This window comes from Mytilus galloprovincialis, chromosome 4, assembly GCF_965363235.1.
Source record: "Mytilus galloprovincialis chromosome 4, xbMytGall1.hap1.1, whole genome shotgun sequence".
NCBI classification, from domain to species: Eukaryota; Metazoa; Mollusca; class Bivalvia; order Mytilida; family Mytilidae; genus Mytilus; species Mytilus galloprovincialis.
In genome coordinates, this window is record NC_134841.1 from 64,374,683 (window position 1) to 64,395,600 (window position 20,918).

General features: G+C 35.5%; 1 protein-coding gene across 1 annotated transcript; it reads left to right on the forward strand.

Moving 5' to 3' along the window:
• The first annotated feature begins 330 nt into the window (after positions 1-330).
• On the forward strand, positions 331-17,954 carry LOC143072697 (uncharacterized). The gene is made up of 9 exons (XM_076247769.1): positions 331-1,544; positions 5,424-5,488; positions 6,551-6,714; positions 8,233-8,289; positions 14,242-14,344; positions 15,007-15,079; positions 15,256-15,442; positions 16,107-16,231; positions 17,125-17,954. The coding sequence occupies exons 1-9, from the start codon at positions 763-765 to the stop codon at positions 17,672-17,674; spliced, it is 2,106 nt and encodes a 701-aa protein (XP_076103884.1). The 5' UTR covers positions 331-762; the 3' UTR covers positions 17,675-17,954.
• The last annotated feature ends 2,964 nt before the right edge of the window (positions 17,955-20,918 follow it).

Genomic DNA, 20,918 nt, shown 5'->3' on the forward strand with positions numbered 1-20,918 from the left:
CGACACGAAGTCCACCAAAAACCAAATAATCTCCTTTTTTCCTTTTCTGTTGTTGGTGGGGTTTGGTTTTTTTTTGGGGGGAAGGGGGGGGGGAGTATAACCGTCAGACATGCATTTTACTTTTGTATTTGAAACCTCGTGAAAATTATTTTATTTTAAACTGTGTGTCGTTTCTTTTTCTGTCTAGTTTATCAATAACGTTTTGTTTTGTTTTTAACTATTCTGTTAAACATTCACGAATTATCAATAAAATCTTCATGCATATCAACCCATTTAAATTTATGAACTAGTGTGTTGAGAAATGTAAAAATCCGTTAATGAATACTACATCCTCCTTTGTATCGATTTTAAGGTGGTGGTCCTACAATTTAAAAGTCTAAACTTCAACTGATCTATATTAATTTGAATTCGATTTAATCGGTACGGATTGCATAAAAGGATAATGTTTTAACGCACACCTCTAGGGATAAAAGTCATATTAATACCTGCGGCCACGTCCAGTTATCTTTTTTAAATATTATATCATTTGATTTATTGAATACATTTGAAACCAGCAATCCGTGGAGTATAGTAACCAGATTTATTATATTTGACTACACAATACTTCATAATTTCAAAAGCTAACAATTAGTTATGAAGTAATTCTGAGTTCAGTTGGAGTTAAAATCTTAGACGGATTAGTGAAATCCAATATTTTTTTCAGTTATACCATTTATTCCGTAATATAAGATTTTCAAAAAAATATCTATAACTTCATAAAATATGGATGAAGAAGGCAGCAATTGGCAGGATAGATGTGAAAGATATTTTACTTCTTTAACGGATAGTGACAAACAAAGACAACGGGACAAGAAATTGAAAGACAAAATGGATGAAGACTGTTGGAAAAAACTAACTGAAAAGACGGATAAAAGTAGGAGAAAAAAGAAAGTTCAGTATTGGTTCCGTGCTTTGGATATTCATGGATTACATTTTGCTGGCTCTGTTCGGAACAGTTTAGAATGTGTTGTGTGGGTCTTGTTGACAATAATTGCATGTGGTGCACTCTCGTTTCTTCTTTATTTGACTGTGAACGGTTATTTGAACCAAAATAATTATTTGGAACTGAAAATGTCTTCAATGACTTATAAAAACCATCCGCCTACATTTGTAACTGTATGTAATTTGAATTTATTTAGAAAATCCAGTCTTTTAGCGAATCAAGGCAGATTTTCAAAACTTGTTAATATTAATTCAGGGGTTTTTAGTCCCCAGCCCGTAACGTCTACGGAGCAGCTTATGAAAAACTCCGATATTTGGTCTATACTGAAAAACTCTGGAGTCCTTTCATATGCATCACAGTTGGACCAAGATTTTCTCCCATACTCAGGGATGATAACATCTGATGACTGGGGAAGTTTATATGGAGCTAGTATGAAATACGGCTTTGGAGTATGGACAGAAGCCGTAAGACCCACGTTGTTAGAATTAAAACTTCTAGGACACAAACCATCTGATATGATAGTAGAATGTTTTACAGGCACCGGTGGACTTTGTCAACTAAGGTAATTATATCTTTAAAAAAGAACTTTTTTCAAGAGTTTTTTTTTAATCATCGACACATTTATTTACAGAAATTAGAGACCAAATGTCGCAGAAGTTATCTCAACTATAGGTCACCGTACGGGATTAAACGTTGAGCATGACTGAAACGGCACAGCAAGCTGTATAAAAGTTCATGTTCTTCACAGTCAACCTAAGCACATGTGTTCCGACGTTTTGGCAATTGAAAGTTGTAATGGTACTTTACTAATTTGGTCTATATGCGGTTGCGAATGCAGTCTTAGACATCTGCTTAGCTATATGACTGAGTGTTAGCAAGCTTTCTGATTAATTATTGCCCTTTTTGGTTGAGAAACACTTATTCTGCATGAAGTTTTCGTCATGCCTTTACCCATATATCGTAGATAATTACGCAATTTGATAAAAGTTGTTCTTTTGAAATTGTGACAGAAATAATTGAATAGTATTTTTTCTAGACATGTTTACTGAACATCACCTTTCTTATCGATGTCAAAGCAACAGCTATTAAGAGATGCTTTGGATATTGATTTCATACTAAAAATCCAATTACTTCAGTTGGTAATTAAATTTTAAGTTACCATTTTATGAAGTGTTCAATGAAAAACATTAAATTTTATTGTCTTTTGTTTTAAGAGTATGTGATCTCCTGCTGTGATTATGGCCCCTTAACTTTCTTATGTGTTTACAAATGATTCATTATAAAGTTCATTCTTGTTCACGATTTTAAAATGTCTCGTCTCCAAGAATCAGCTCAGATCAAGACTTTTGGTAGCTGTTGGGCAATAAATTATTATACATTGTTAGGTAATATTTGTACATATTAAAATTACCTGAAGGATCAAAGGATTAAAATATAAAAAATTCTTGTATTTATTACAGATATATTTCATTTATCATATCTTGATCATGACGTGTTTGTTATTGCCGATGGGTAGTCATGATTGTTCTTAACAAATAACTAATTTATAAAACAAGTATTCTATACTCTTCTTTTGTAAACAAAATTATCATTTCAACAAAGAATGTATATGTCAAACCATTAACTTCAAAAAGGGGGGGGGTATAGTTTATAAGAAAAAATAATCTGGTTCCCAAATTGATGAAAACAAATATTCTGTTTAAACAGGGGACAAGACAAATTATTCTGAATCCCGAATTTCCTAAACCCTTACAATTGCTTAAATTTTAAACAAAATAGTTTGATTAATGAAAAAATGAATATAATTGTTCGCGTAAAAAATTTCTGACTCTGACAAAACACCATACCCCCTCCGTGTGAAGTTAAATAGTTGTTCCCTAAGTTAGCTAATAGATATTAAAAATCAGTAATCTATGTTTTACCCATATAACTCGGTTCACTAACTGCAGTTTTCTTTGTTGCTTCCAGTTCATTGTTGAAATGGGTTCTTTCAAAATTAATGTGGAGAAATGAACAGAATAAATATTGTAAATATTTTATTAGTTTTCACTGAGACTATGTTTGTTTAGATTTAATGCACATTTATAATATTACGCTCATATCGAAATTCACTGATATGCATACCTCATACTTATAGCAAAAAGTGGTGTATTGCATGAATACCCTCTTTTTAATTATTACGCAAGACAGCCTTTAGATTTTAAAGTTCCCACGAATTATTCGAAATTTAAGAATAAATGGTATACAGTTTAAGAAAAACCTGATCAACATCATTAAGTGATTTCTTTGTATGCAAATACAATGACAGTAATTCTATTTAATATTTACTTAAGGAGAACTCTTTTATTGATGAATTTGCATTTCTAGTCTAAAGTTCTAAAGAAGATAAAGTCTGGAAGTGTGATTTGATTATTTTTGCAACTAAGATACGAATACTAGTTTTAATTCAACCTTACGCGTTATATTATGGCCACTCAAAGTTCATTACACTGTGAATGTTAAAACTTTGGTGGTCGAAAAGTCAGTTTACTGACGGCCAGTAAACGGATATTTTCGACCGTCATATTATATAAATTTACCCACACATTTTCATTATCCATAACTGTTAACTCATTTCTTATTCAATTGAAAAAAACACCGCTTCCAGTCGTAAGAAGTCGCTATAAATCTACGATAAGTGCTGTAATACAGAGTGGAAGGTAGATCAGGGAAAGGGGCTGGATTAATCGGGTTACGCTGAATCATGATTTATTGTAAATCTGACCCGAATAATCCAGTCGATATATATGATCCGCTAATCAACGATAATTGTTGCATTAACGAGTAGGAGAGTTATTCATGGGGAGGGACTTGGTTTATTCTGTTTACGGTGAACCATGCATTGTTATTCAGTGAGACGGTCTGCTCTTACAAGCAAAAACGAATTTAATGGTACAATTTCCTAATTATTCTAACGCCTTCCTAGTATACCCTTGTAACACATTACAAAGCAGACTGTGACGTTCAAGACAACTGTCTATTGTATACTGTTGTTTGAAAGGGTGAAATTTAAATCACGATTGTGTTCAAAATAATGAAATATTAAATTTAAAGTACTACATGCACCTTTGTATTCAGTAATTCAAGATCTGTAATATTATTAATTGCCAACCGTTTGAATTATAATTATATAACTGTTTGAAGTTGTTCTTTCTGGTATCGCATTTGACGCATTTCTATTCAAAATGTACACTATTAATAGTACCTGGGATTTCACTACCATTTATTGAAATATTAAACTATCTGCATATTACATTTTTTATCAAAAAGGTTAAATTACATCAATTTAACAATAATGGTTTGTTTTGTAAGTTTATCTATCAAAATCAATCAATGTTCACGTTTATTTTCAATAGTGCACAGTCATTGTTCAAAGAGCATTTGCTTTCTTTTTAAATGTATTGTCATTCAAATATAAAATATAGCGAAAAAATCGTCAGTTCAGTGCTGTTATTGTCTTCAGAAAGATATCCCATGATTAAAATGGTGAAAAAGTGAACACAACATTGCATTGCACTCTACATGTTTGTCAAACAATCATCTAAATGGATTTAATTACTTCAAGTTATTAATATTCGAATGCTTTGTGAAAATATCAATTAGATCAATTTTAATATCATACTTTTTAAACATTAAGCACTTCATTTAATTTTCATTTGATATTGTCGTAAAACACGTTATGTCGAGAACTGACAGTGAATTTCAAAAATCGATGTTGATCTCTTTCCATGGAGAATGAAATTTTTTTTATTTATGAACATGTTGTTTTTATGCTTTTAAAAAGAACAAAATATTATTTTTCCATTTTTTTGCGGAGTTTCCCTTTAATAAGCAACATTAAAGAAAACTGTCAACCCGGGTCTGGATGTAGAATACAGAATAGAGAATAATGGGCCATACCACTGAAATTTGGTCAAACAATAATGAATGGAGAAAAACAGGAACAAAATAAAGAATAGAGAATGATGGTACATATAAAGAATAATGAGCAAAAATAAAAAAAATATTCAGAAAATGACATACAAATTCGAGAATACAGAAATGGGGACCTGGAGTCGATTTCAAAAAAAAAACTTACATTTGTACGACTAAGATTGGTCGTAAGTATACTGAATTGTTCATAACTTACGGTCAATCGTAGTCTTAAGTTTTTTTGTGAAATCGACTCCTGATCCTGAACTTCATAAAATATAGACCCATACAAGGTAAACTTAGTGCTGTCATTGTGTTTCATTAATTCCCTTCTTGCACTGTAAAGATTTCTTGTAGTAAACCTCACGGAAGTATTGTATGAATTTTATGGCTCAAAGAGTATAGCGATGTTATACTACATGGCGTTACATCTACCGTATGTTTCACCGTAGTTTATTTTTCTTGACCATTGAACTCTTGTATATTTCAGTGTAACAGAGGACACTCGAACAAACCTTGGGAACTGTGCTACCTTTAATGTTTCTGATAACATAGGTATGAACATTGTTTATTCCTTGGAAACAATCTTTTATAATACTTCAATATTTATAAGAAAGCTTTTATTGGTATTGATTATTTTAAATACTTAATGGATATTTATAAGGATGAAAGAATAAAATTAAACTAGTGCATTTAGGTGTAAGGAACGCCTAACAATTAGCCTTCGCCATGAGGCTGTGTAAAATAAGTTTATTTTGATTTGCATATAAATTTGGAGATTTAAGCTAAGAATTGTTTAAATATCACATTTTGGCATGCGAAAACTATGATGTGTAATTTGTCGAAGCCAAAATGTTCTCGTTTCTCTTATATGACATATAACCGGAGTTCCAGGGGCGGATTTAGGGGGCCCCTCTTATGCAGTCAGTGGGACCCCACTTATATAAACTTCTGGATCCGCCACTGACTGAGTTTTACTTGCCAAGAAATGTGCAGGGACAGGGTACCTATATAGGTACAATAACTGGGCAAATATCAAACCTGTGCTTTAATTGTTTAGGCTAATGATGCTCAACCGTTGTGTTATGTGAACTGTCGCATGGGAGCTTATTAGCACACAACTATTTTTCTTTCTCGCGGTATTTTGCACTGAAACTTTTCATAATTTCACATTTGCAAATTTAGTGTAATTTAGCAAATTAAGTAATTCCTCCAACAAAGATTTCGCGTTATTATATTTGCTAGTTCGTATACAACTCATCATCGCACTGGTTGTATCTGGTTTTAAAAAGTCCTTCTATCCAATACGCCTCGTGTTTAGCTATTTCTAGTATAATACACAGAGAGAAAAACGTTAAAAAAAATCGTTAACAGTTTACTTTCACAATAATACATCTCTGGTATAGTTCGTCAAATTGGTCGTCGGACAAAGGGATAGTCGGGGAAATAAGCTGTAAGAATATATGTGGGAGGTCGGTCCCATCAGTTTCATGTACATTAAAAGTTTTATATTTATTTACAGATAAAATATCATTGATACTGAACTCCGAACCATTTGAGTCTATCACAGTTCTCACTGCTAATAACGTACATTAAAAGTTTTATATTTATTTACAGATAAAATATCATTGATACTGAACTCCGAACCATTTGAGTCTATCCCAGTTCTCACTGCTAATAACGGGCTCAGTGTACAAGTGTATTCTAAGGATTCGTATTTTCGTAAACCCAAACAACACATTATTTCTCCTGGAAAACATCTTATCATTGAAAACAAGAAGGTTGGTATTGGAATTGTTCTATACAGTTATTACACTGAAATAACAACAAGAAAATCAAAAAGTCTTTAACTAATAACTTGGTATTGAAGACATTCTTAAATTGGAAAATGAGCAAAACTGATCAGTTATACAAGTTCATGCATTAACCCGGTGATATACTCGTGCTTAAAATAGTTTATACTGCACTCGTTCTATTTGAGCAGTCAAAATGCGTTGACTGTATATTTCTATGCCATATACGGTCACTGACCTGATATCACTTTTCCTCATGAATATTTAAATAGAAATTGTCGAAATTATATTTAATTATTCATACGACCTCTTCAACCTGTTCTTGTTTCCAATGTAAACAACGATGCGTTTAACGACTCAAACTTGTTTCTGTTGCAATTTTTGGGAAAACATATTTCACTTATTAATATTTTTTTGTTTGCAACCTGTAAATCATTATGTTTTATGTTTATTGTTGATATTTTAGTCTGCAACGAATTCGTTCATCATTGATTGCGGTAATGATGTACATTTCATCGTGTTTTATATTTCTCCGTCTGTGTGATATGAGGCCTTTTTAAAGGGGGATTTTTCCCAATATTTAAATCAAATAAATAACATTAACACAATAAACAACAATTGAAAATGTTTTTTTAGATTGCAGTATAAAGACAATAATAGTGCATTGACTTGACATATCAACGATATAAGGATTCGGCCGGAAACGGGGAAAATGCTCGGCACAGCCTCGCATTTCCCCGTTTCTAAGCCTCATCCTTATATCGTTGATATGTCAAGTCAATGCACTATTATTGTCTATATACATACTCGATACTAGTATACAAAGATTGAAAATATAATCAACCAGGAAACTTAATAATATTCACCAAGGTACCATGCAAATTATACTTAAGTAAGATATTACCTGCAAGACTGACAACCACACATGACAGTCATTCAATACACCAAATATTTTTGACCTACTGCTTATAGTATCTGAGAAAAAGACCAAACTTCTGGAAGTCAGTTGATATCTACTAGATAGACATTAGCACCTTACAATCATTCCATACACCAAATATCGTTACATATTGCTTAAAGTATCGATCAAAACGCAAACACTGAACTAATTGACTGGTGAACCACGAAAATAATCAGAAGAAACCTGCAAAACAAACATACCACACCTTAAAATTATTACAGGTACCAAATGTATTTTGCCTATAAAGCTTATTGTATATGAGAAGCATAGTGTGCCAAAACTCAAAAACTTGCTTCTTGAGAATCTCAGAAATGTACATAATCAAGTGACATACGAAAAAACTTCGTAACATAAGGCATCCATCTATATACAAGATATAAAATATGAAGCTTTTTACAAATAGTTTAACCCACAGCCACCGAATAAGCATACCAACGGGCAAGAGAGACAAAAACAATATATATATATATATATATATATATATATATATATATATATATATATATATATATATATATATATATATTATTCTTTTACTTGAACAGGTTACTTCAATTACAAGAGAAAAAGACTGTCTTGAGTCGACTGGCAGTTCTGACCAGGTGAGATAAGTATTCATCTTGACAGTATTCCCTGCTAGACAAAAATGTTACTGTAAATGTTGTGTACAATGCAATAAAACCAGCATACAAGTATTTCAAATTCAGATGTAAAATTGTCAATCAGCTACCATACCATCACTTATTCATACAAATAAACTCATCATAGATACCAGGATTGAAATTTTATTACATTAAATACCTCACCTTCATAAATTTAGATATCAGTCCACTCGCTGCATTATTCAACCGGAAACCAGCCAGAAAAAGAAACCATGACCCCGTGACAACCTCTCCCACCTGACACCTGTGTGTCCTAAACCTACATCATTTTTTCCGGTTCTACAACGCATGCTGCACGTTTTTTTGTGGAGGAGGAAAAAGTTTATTTTTTCACAAACAGTTTAACAAGTTGATAATTTATATATTTAGTAATTTATATTGATATTTTTGTTTATAATTATAGTATATTTGGATAATTTTATATTAATTTTATCTGAATATTATGGATAAAATTCCAGCTTCAGGTACCCAAGAGGTAAGTGACAGTCAAATTCACACATCCAATGGTAATTTGTTGTCCCCTTGGCGTTCGGCCACCCATTCAGATGAATTTTGGGATAGAAGTTTGGAGTTTATTCCAGGTGTTTCTGGTGTCGGTCTGGAACAGGACTCGGAACCTGTTCCTGTCAGGACTTTGCCTTTCACTCCTGGTGCTAGTCAGTTGAGGTTATCTAGGCCTAGCAGGGTATCACATACCGTAACTAGGCCTGCAGAGATACCAACGTCTCCTGTGGCTTGCACGACAAGCAGGCAGGAGACACTACCAGCTGGCATCAGGAGTGACCCCTTTTCTCGGACTAGGTGGCCCATGAATTTTGCATACCCTCCCATGCCTATGGGAATGCCCAACTTGCCGCCTTATCCCCAGCCTTTTGATCCTTATTCGGCTCAATCAGTTTGGTCTGGTCAGGGGTTTGGTGGTAGATCCTCTTCAGAGTCATCCTCCTTTAAGGATGAGATGAGGAGTCTTACCACCTCCATTCACAAGATACAAGCTACTGTTAATGCCAAGTTTTTGGAATTTGGTAACAGGCTTGATCTTATGGAGTCTAGGGGTCTGTCTCAGGATCCTGCACAGGATCCTCCCAGACCTCCTAGACAGTTGTTGGAAGACGACTCAGTTTCTTTGGCCCCTAGAAGTCAGGAAGGTAACTTTTTGGAGGACCAAGATGGTATTTCTGATGTTGATAGTGTAGTAAGCACAGAGGGAGATGCTTTCGCTCCTAAGGATCCTGCTTCAGGCAACCCAGAATGCCTTAGGAGTCTGGTCTATTCTATTCGTAGGAATATGTCGGATATGCCCATGTCGTCTCCACCTAGGGTTTCTTCTACTCCTTCAGATTTTATGGCTTGCTCAGGTATAGTCAAGCCAGAGTCTAAGGGGTATTATTCTTTTCCAGAGTCTGGGCACTTTACAACTGCTTTGTCTTTTGTAAACTCTTCTCTGGCTGAGAATCTTGCTAACACTAGCAAAACTGGTGGTAGTAAGTTCTCTGGTTTCGGACCTGCCTCTTACCCAGGGAGATGTAGATCTAAGGACTTTGAGATCCATGGATCTTCCTTGGGTATGTCGGCTCCTGCTTGTGACCGGGCTTTTTCTAGTTTGCTTGGTTCGAAACCTTTGGATGGCCTCAGACTTTCTCAAGCTTCTTATGTCAAGTCAGAGAATAATCTGAGGTGTTTGACTTTTGTTCTTGAGACAGCTGAGCACTTTTTGTCAGCAGCTGGGTCTCTGTTAAAGGACAAAGGGGAGGAATTTTCAGATTTGAGGTCTATGCTGCTTCAGGTAGACAAGAGTCTTGGAATGTCTCAATTCCTTCTTCTTGGTACTGTGGCCAACTTTACTCTTGCTAAGAGACAGGAGATTCTTGAAAAATCAACTGTCTCTGAAGCTCTTCAGCAGAGACTTGTCAGTTCTCCTTTGTCTAAGGACAAGTTGTTCTCTGTTTCCTTAGAGCAGTTACAGGAGGAGGTGAATAAGGCCCCTCCTGTAGTCAAGGTGGATGTGAAGGTCACTGATGGGAAAAGATTTGTCAAAACTACTCAGATGAATAATCCTTCTTCTTCTTCGTCTTCTCATCAACCCAAGGCTTCTACCTCTTCTTCTTCTTCACAGTCTACGAAGAGGCCAGCTTTTTCTCGTCCCAACTATTCAAGTGGGAAGAAAGCTAAAGTGGTTAAGGGAAAGAAGCAGGGTAAGTGATGTGTTGTCCCCTCCGTTGAATCGTTCCCCACTGGAAGAGGAAAATTATACTTCTCCTCTTCCTCATCTTCCAGTGGGGGGCAGGCTGTCCCACTTTCTAGATCAATGGGCTCTGATAACTTCAGACAAGTGGGTACTTTCGATTTTACGGAGGGGATTGGAACTTCAGTTTCTGGAACAGCCTCCTCTTTCTCCTGTTCCAATCAATCTGTCAGTGACAAAAGATTCTCAAAAGAATCAGTTGTTACAAAACGAAGTGAACATTCTGATTCAGAAGGGTGTTTTGGAGGAGGTAAATCCTCCTTTTCATCTAGGGTTTTATTCCCGGCTGTTCTTGGTACCCAAGAAGAACGGGAAAATGAGACCGGTTCTAGATCTTTCTGTTCTCAATCAGTATCTGGTGGTCCCACATTTCAAAATGGAGACCAACAGGTCTATCAGGTCGACAATTCATTTAGGAACTTGGACAACCTCTCTAGATTTGATGGACGCCTATTTTCACATCCCTATTTCTCACAAGTTTCGTCATTTCCTGAGACTGGTGTGGGCAGACAAGGTTTACAGTTTCAAGGCTATGCCTTTTGGCCTGGCTATTGCACCCCTAGTTTTTACCAGGATTTTTCAGACGGTGGTGTCGTATCTTCATACTCGGGCAGTTCTCATTCATTCCTACCTAGACGATTCTCTCATCAAGAATCATTGCCGTTCTCTTTTGGAGGAACACACCAATTTGTCTATCCTTTTACTCCTGAGACTGGGTTTTTTGATTTCATGGGAAAAATCAGAGATAATTCCCAGTCAGAGTTTCAATTTCCTGGGAGAACATTTTCGGACAGATTTGGGTCTAGTGCTTCCTCCAGAAGAGAAGGTAGTCAAGGTATGTCAGTTAGTCAATGCTCTGACTCAGTTTTCATCTGTCCCAGCTCGTCAATTGCTTCAGCTGGTGGGTTTCTTGATTTCGATCATGGACGTCATTCCACTAGGACGTCTACACATTCGTCCAATCCAGTGGTATCTGATGGAGTTTTGGCATCCAATTTCTCAGTTGTGGGAGGCACCTGTTCCCATCCTTCCTCGGTTGTTACCTCATCTTCAATGGTGGCTTCAGGAAAAACATCTTCGGAAGGGAGTTTTGTTGGATCCTCCAGACCCCAGCCTAACTTTGTTCACAGATGCGAGTCTGATGGGTTGGGGAGCTTATCTGGAGGGCAGGACAGCATCAGGCCTTTGGTCAGGTGCTCAGTTGGAGGAACACATCAATCTTCTAGAGATGAGAGCTGTGTTTCTTTCTCTCCGTCAGTTTCAGGCTGTGATTCAGGGTCAGTCACTACTGGTTGCCACGGACAACTCCACAGTAGTGGCTTATCTTCAGAATCAAGGAGGGACCCATTCCTTTTCTCTGTATCATCTGAGCAAGGAAATTCTTCTTCTGTGTCACAGTCTCAATATTTTTCTGTCAGTGAGACATGTTCCAGGCAGTCAAAATCTTCTGGCGGATGCTCTCTCTCGTTCCCGTGTTCCAGTGAACACAGAATGGGAAATTCATCCATCAGTGTTTCAGGAGATCATTCTTCGTTGGGATCGTCCTCATATAGATCTTTTTGCCACCAGTCTGAATCACAAATTGGAGACTTACGTTTCTCCCATTCCAGACGAGAAAGCTTGGGCAGTAGATGCTATGACCCTATCTTGGAAGGGAATGTTCAGTTACATGTTCCCTCCTTTTCGTCTTCTTCCAAAGATCTTGCACAAGATTCAGAGGGATCTTTGCAAGACCATTCTTATTGCTCCGGCTTGGTCAAGACAGTCTTGGTTCCCAGAACTACTACTTCTGTGTTGTGCGAAGCCCTTTGTTTGCCTCTAAGAGAGGATCTACTGTCTCAATTCAAAGGAAGAAAACTGCATCAAGGTCTGGAGAATCTCCATCTGCACGCTTGGTTGTTGTCAGGGATTCCCTCAGAAAGGGAGGCTTTTCTGAGGAAGCAACCAAGCGTATCTCAGGATCAGTCAGACAATCTACAGGAGCAGTTTATGACTCCAAATGGTCTATCTTCTGTACTTGGTGTCTGTCGAAGCAGATTAATCCACTCTCTGTCACTGTACAACAGTTAGCGGATTTCTTCCTTTACCTTTTTGAGGAGAAAGGTTATTCTCCTTCTACTATAAAGGGATATAGATCTGCCATAGCCAGAACAATATCACTTTCAGGAGGCTCTGATTTTGGGGATAATGAGTTTTTGTCATTATTGATAAAAAAAACTTTTGCCTTAATAGACCTCGTCAAAGGCGTTTGGTTCCTTCTTGGGACTTAGGTTTAGTTTTGAAGGTTCTTCAGTTTTCACCTTTTGAACCTTTACATTCAGCCTCCTTCAAATTTTTATCTTATAAATGTTGTTTTCTGATAGCTTTGGCTACTGGTCGCAGAAGGAGTGAGATTCATGCTCTGTCAATTTCTGAGTCTTGTCTCCGCTTTGCATCTGATAAGTCTTCAGTTACTCTTCTCACTGATCCATCTTTTTTAGCAAAGAACCAGTTACCTGATAAAGGTTCTGGTATTATTACTATTCCTGCTTTACCTCCCACATCGGATAATCAGGTTTTGTGTCCAGTGAGAGCCTTGCTTGTTTACCTAGCTTCTTCAGCGAAATTAAGATCTGCTGGTTCTTCTAGGTTGTTTATTCCTATTAAAAAAGGAATTTCTGACATTTCTGCCAAAACCATTTCTACTTGGATTTGCAATACTGTCATTTTGGCCTATAAATCTGCTTCTTCTGAAGTTTTAGTTAAACATCAAGTTAAAGCACATGAAGTAAGAGCCTTAGCCTCTTCTTGGAACATTTTTAATTCCTCCTCTATGTCGGAAATCATGTCAGCTGGTTTTTGGAGGTCTGATAGTGCCTTTTATAACCATTATTTACGGTCCATGCCTCTTCATTGTGACAACCTCTATTCTTTAGGGCCTTTGGTTGCTGCTCAACAGGTTGTTTTTCCTCCTCCTAGTGATGGGGATTCAGCCCTTCGTTAAATTCTGTTATCTAAATTTATGAAGGTGAGGTATTTAATGTAATAAAAATTAAATTTTTAGAATTAAAATTTAGTTTTGTAAATTAAATACTCACCTTCATAAATCAGAGGTCCCTCCCTCCTCCCCTTCATCCCCCTTTTAGTGCCTAGCATTTTAAGGAATAAATGATGAAGGTTTAGGACACACAGGTGTCAGGTGGGAGAGGTTGTCACGGGGTCATGGTTTCTTTTTCTGGCTGGTTTCCGGTTGAATAATGCAGCGAGTGGACTGATATCTAAATTTATGAAGGTGAGTATTTAATTTACAAAACTAAATTTTAATTCTAAAAATTTAATTTTTATATTTGCGCCAGATGCGTGTTTCGTGAAGATACAAAAGACCCATCAGTGACTCTAAGTTTGTGTCTTTTTGTTGTTCTGTTGTATGATCTAAGTCAGTAGGAACTTATGCCAAAAATATAAAAATTAAGTGATGTGAATTCAAGATAGCTAACAATTGAAATTGAATGTTAGCATTACAAGGTCTTTACTGTGATCTAAAATTTTCGTTTTCCGGCTAAAACCTCAAATTTGCCACATAACACTTACCAGAAGTGTAAGCATACCTTATTCAAACTCACATTTTAAAGAGATGTCTAATAATTTAAGCACCATTTCTTCTGTAGCAATGTGAAGAAAACTGTAAAGATAGCTTGACCTTCAAATATTGCCAATGTCATACAGATGGTACACAGAACACACAGTGCCGTGTCAACGATAAATTTGAATGTAAGTACATGTAGTTATTTTACAGCAGAATGCATTGAGTGTGTAGGTAAAGGTAGAATATGTGGTTAGCTTGCTTTCTAGCTGAACCGTGACGTCATTATTAGGTTAGATTACTATTCTCCTTTCGGAGTATTCTAGTCCTACAGACAGATAGATTGGTTATCTGTCGGAATAGTCTACTCTTAAAGGAGGGAAGTTTTCCTAACCTAATAATGACTTCACGCTTCAGCTAGAAAGCAAGCTCACCAAAGATATTGCCTTCACCTACACACTCAATGCATTCTGCTGTAAGGAAAACATAGTTCGTGTTCGAGAAGAAACAGTGTACTTCTAGTTTACTGATTCCTTATAGACATCCAATTAGAGGCATTTTGAGCTACTATATAATATAGTTTCCAATTAAGTTATATTTATTTGACAGAGCATTTGTGATTTTAAACAGATAACGATGTTATAGATATTTTGAAACTTTCATTGACATTTTCAATTCACAAAATAGTAAATATAGCACAATCACGATTACAAAAGTTCATTTAAGAAACATCTTAAATTCTGTATAAATATCATGATCTATGGTACTTAACTAACAGAGACACACATTACAAACATATGCCTCTGATACGAATTTGCACACAATTATAAGATACTTTTTTTCAATTTAGATGTTTGCTCTCGAATTGTGGAAAAGCTCTTTAACATGGAACTATTGAATTGCCAATGCAAGCCAGAGTGTCGGTAAGTTCGTTACGGGATTTCTGTTTGTTTCTCTGTCAATATGAATCAATTTAAAAATAAAGTTGCTTATAGATTGTTCGAATATGTCAATGAATAGGTCATCCAAGTTTTCAATTTTACTAACAAAATTACCAGATTTCCCACGTCTTCTTAAAGCCTTTGCATATTTATTTCAGAGAAATAAGATATGAAACTGCGAGTTCAACAATACCTTGGCCATCCAGTCAACATTTAGAACATTTAGAATCACTTCTTCAACATAAGAATTTTAACAAATCAGCCATTACATCCTCTTTATCTTATGTAACAATTAATTTAGAACCTGAAGTTTTTGAAGAATTGAAAGAGGAACAAGTCATTACGGTAAGTCATTGCACTAACAGAAATATCGTCTACCATGTTGAAAATATCATATAGGTATCAGCCGGATCCGCGATTTAAAAAAAAAGACCTATATTGATATTGAAAGTAATGATAAAACAAGTATATAGTAAAATTAATAAACCATAGTCCTTAAAATTAGTAACCATATCCCTTTAAATAGGCGTTTGCTGCTTCTCAGAGTGTTCAAGTAATAGAAAAGACTGGTCAACTCGGAGCCAGAATAATGTGTCATGGTAGGGTAACAACTTCAACGCAATCGACACCTAGACATAAGAAGAACATAAATCCTGAAGAAGGATATATTGTAGTGGATCCACATGAATAACCATCATAATAAATTAGATAAAACTGAGAATGGAAATGGGGAACATGTCAAAGAGACAACAACCCGACCAAAGAGCAAACAACTACCTAAGGCCACAAATGGTTCTTCAATACAGCGAGAAACTCCCGCATCCGGAGGCATACTTCAGCTGGCCCCTAAACAAAAATGTACACCAATTCAGTGACTATGGACGTCATACTGAGGTAGATATATTTCCATTGAAACTGAGAGGAATCAGAAATATATACAAGGAAGTGGTTTTCTATGTAGTAATATTGTATCCACCATTTTTATTGACCATGTGTTCTTGTTTTGCAGTTGTTAGACCTGCTGTCTAGAGTTGGCGGTTTATCAGCCTTTGTTGTGGGTATTTCTATCCTTTCCGTATTCCAGTGTTTTTGGCTACTAATAAAGCTTTGTTTTCATGCAGTGATTTCAAGAAGGTATGAATTAAACTTCATAAGATTAAGGTTCTACTTCATAGCAAAACTTCAAGCTTGCTTTTTTTACAATGATGTGCATATGATGGGCAGCGACTATTAATTGACTCACTTGCACAAAACTTGCACTATGTTTGAAATTTATTAGATACTAGTTTAGCACAGAGTAGATGTGGGTGCATTGGATTATAAGAGTGACATTCAGAAAAAAATGAATTATATTTTTCAACATGCGCTTTATTTTTTTGCTAGTTGTAATGAAATAAGGATTTAAAAAACTCCTTCTATCGATATAGAGATTGCAAACTACCTTTATTTTCGAAGATCGTGCATCCTCCCTAGTAGACAAGAATTGTTTACCATAAGATGTAAATTAAGAACCAATCAATCATTAACTATAGTAATCAATCATAACTTATGTCAATCAGTCTCTTGCAATCTAGTGACCAGTAGGCGTTTTTATAAATATCAGTCATTCGGATTCATATCAACATAGTCACAAATCTTTATGAATATAAGTCATACGGATTCATATCAACATAGTAAAAGTCACAAATCTTTATGAATCAACATAGTAAAAGTCTCAAATCTTTATGAATATAAGTCATTCGGATTCATATCAACATAGTAAAAGTCTCAAATCTTTATGAATATAAGTCATTCGGATTCATATCAACATAGTAAAAGTCACAAATCTTTATGAATATAAGTCATTCGGATTCATATCAACATAGTAAAAGTCACAAATCTTTATGAATATAAGTCATTCGGATTCATAATAGATATCAACATAGTAAAAGTCACAAATTTTATATTTAAAGCAAAAATAAGCAACCTGCCATAAAATTCGTAAGAAATAAATCATTAATCAATACATTTTGTACGTTGTATTTTAGGTCAGATTCAGGAGGAGAGATAGAAAATCTTGCCAATTCAGACATAACATCAATCACATGGCAAGCTTATAAAGATAAGAATAACCAACAACCGAGACAGCCAAGATTTGCATTCCAGCAAGACTTTGGAAATGGTCTCCAAAGAAATGGAAGCCGAAGGTCATACTTAGAGCCCATTGAAGAGGAAAGAAAACGTGACTATACAGGTGCAGATCTTAATCGTGATCAGGTGTTGGAAGATCAGTTATTTTCACATCCTTGGGAAAGGACAGGTCATCGTAGACCTTATAGCACTGTAATAAATTCAAACAGGACTACTGGAGGGGAATTCCCGTTATTCAACTATGTGGACAATAGGTCCAATAGTCCCCTGCCAAGATGTTCTACGCCTGACAATTCAGACTATCGTAGTACTGCCAGACTTGTACCTGCTGATGGAGATGTTACCTTATATCCCCAAAAACATAAAATGATGTCACCCGGCGATGCCATAAAATCATTTGGATCATCTTCATCTAAATATCAGTATAGTGGCCCATTCTATTTGTAAATATCAGCTGTGCTACTTGTATTGTTTATGATATACTACTTGTTGCAGGCAATAAACTTATGTGGTATTGGGTACTAGAAATGTAATATTGTAAAACGAATGTCATTTTTTTTTTTTACAACATTTAACTATGTAAAATGGTTGCACTAATATATACATTGTGCACTTGTTAGACATTATCTGCCAACTAAACCTATTCAAATGTCAATGCCTCCAATGGTTGGCTGGTATATTTTTTTAATGAAACACATTATATAATGTATACAAAGATGTTTGAATACTGGTATCAATTCATCAATAAATATGTGTTCAGATAAGCGTTTTCATCTCTCTTAACTTCACATAGCTTTTCAATTTCTACAGAATTCAGGATTTCAAAACTAATGTTTTAGTTTGTTGAAGAACAAGTCAATAATACATTGGACTAAACATTACTTACTGCTGATATAAAACTAAAACTGACCCAAATTGATCAATGATCATGAAAAAAGATGATTTTAGATATATCCCTCATCAGACTTGAAAGTAAACCTCGTAAGGATTATGTTAACCAAATACAGCTGACCAACTGAAAAGATCACCTTATAAAAACTGAATATAAATCAGGAAAGAATTCCAGTGCTAGGGTCAGTCTTACACCAGCAGTTAGGTGAATTTGTTTCGCTCAGTGTTAAAGCCGTAACTGTAAATTTAGGATGAAAATAAGCAATGAAAATGCTGTCTGATTTTTGGTTATTGTGTTGGTTTTTAGCTCACCTGGCCCAGTGAGCTTTTCTCATCACTTGGCGTCCGTATTCGTCCATCGTCGTTAACTTTTACAAAAATCTTCTCCTCTGAAACTGCTTGGCCAAATTTAACCAAACATGGCCAAAATCATTATTAGGGTATCTAGTTTAAAAATTGTGTCCGGTGACCCGGCCAACCAACCAAGATGGCCGCCATGGCTATAATTAGAACATAGGGGTAAAATGCAGTTTTTGGCTTATAACTCAAAAACCAAAGCATTTAGAGCAAATCTGACATCGGGTAAAATTGTTAATCAGGTCAAGATCTATCTGCCCTAAAATTTTGAGATGAATCGGACAACCCGTTAATAGGTTGCTGCCCCTGAATTGGTAATTTTAAGGAAATTTTGCTGTTTTTGGTTATTATCTTGAATATTATCATAGATAGAGATAAACTGTAAACAGCAAAAATGTTCAGTAAAGTAAGATCTACAAATAAGTCAACAGGACCAAAATGGTCTGTTGACCCCTTTAGGAGTTATTGCCCTTTATAATCAATTTTTAACCATTTTTCGTAAATCTTAGTCATCTTTTACAAAAATCTTCTCCTCTGAAACTACTGGGCCAAATTAAACCAAACTTGGCCACAATCATCATTGGGGTATCTAGTTTAAAACTTGTGTCCGGTGGCCCGGCCGACCAACCAAGATGGCTGCCATGGCTAAAAATAGAACATAGGGGTAAAATGCAGTTTTTGGCTTATCACTCAAAAACCAAAGCATTTAGAGCAAATCTGACATCGGGTAAAATTGTTTATCAGGTCAAGATCTATCTGCCCTGAAATTTTGAGATGAATTGGACAACCCGTTGATAGGTTGCTGCCCCTGAATTGGTAATTTTAAGGAAATTTTGCTGTTTTAGGTTATTATCTTGAATATTATTATAGATAGAGATAAACTGTAAACAGCAAAAATGTTCAGCAAAGTAACATCTACAAATAAGTCAACAAGACCAAAATGGTCTGTTGATCCCTTTAGGAGTTATTGCCCTTTATTGTCAATTTTTAACCATTTTTCGTAAATCTTAGTTATCTTTTACAAAAGTCTTCTTCTCTGAAACTACTGGGCCATATTAAACCAAACTTGGCCACAATCATCATTGGGGTATATAGTTTAAAAATTGTGTCCGGTGACCCGGCCGACCAACCAAGATGGCCGCCATGGCTAAAAATAGAACATAGGGGTGAAATGTAGATTTTGGCTTATAACTCTGAAACCGCAGCCTTTAGAGCAAATCTGACATGGGGTAAAATTGTTTATCAGGTCAAGATCTATCTGCCCTGAAATTTTCAGATGAATCTGACAACCCGTTGTTGGGTTGCTGCCCCTGAATTGGTAATTTTAAGGAAATTTTGCTGTTTTTGGTTATTATCTTAAATATTATTATAGATAGAGATAAACTGTAAACATCAATAATGTTAAGCAAAGTAAGATTTACAAATAAGTCAACATGACGGAAATGGTCAATTGACCCCTAAGGAGTTATCGTCCTTTATAGTAAATTTTTAACAATTTTCATAAAATTTGTAAATTTTAACTAACATTTTCCACTGAAACTACTGGGCCAAGTTCATTATAGATAGAGATAATTGTAAGCAGTAAGAATGTTCAGTAAAGTAAGATGTACAAACACATCACCATCACCAAAACACAATTTTGTCATGAATCCATCTGCTTCCTTTGTTTAATATTCACATAGACCAAGGTGAGCGACACAGGCTCTTTAGAGCCTCTAGTTATTGCTGTGAATGTACTGTCTTTGTATTAAGGATGGATGCCCCATATCCTTTGTTTTTTTCTCTATTTATTAAAATCTGCAAGGGATTGGCTGAACATTTTTCAAGAGTTGAGGTATAGACGTAACATAAAGAAGCATTCATCTAATGAAAAATTCCAACAATGCAAAATCATGGCTGATCCAAAAATTTTCAAAAGGGCCCATTGACTGCCTGAGAGTGGGACACTCCAGTCATTCTCTAAAGAACAAATTTCTCTAACAATATAGTTGTCTACCAATTTGTTTTGCAGCCAGGGTCATCAAACACAATTTATAAACATAACCCAATGATGATTGTTGCCAAGTTTGTTTAAATGTGGCCCAGTAGTTTAAGAGAAGATTTGGTAAAAGTAAACAGACAAAGTTGGACAAGTGATTAAGCTCACTGGCCCTGGCGAGCTAAAAATGACCCAAAAAATGTTTGTGCTTGTATCAATCTGATGAGCATAAAATTGAGAATGGAAATGGGGAATGTGTCAAAGAGACAACAACCCGACCATAGTAGCCTTTTTCAACTGATTGTTAAACCTTGTTCTTAATTTGTGCTGATAATACACAACTGTCCAAAAATTAGAGGAGGGTTGGGCACTTGTGAAAATGCTTAACCCCTTCACATTATGTATGTGCCTGTAATTCAGTGGTTGTTATTTGTTTTTCGTTTAATGTCTTGTACATAAATCATG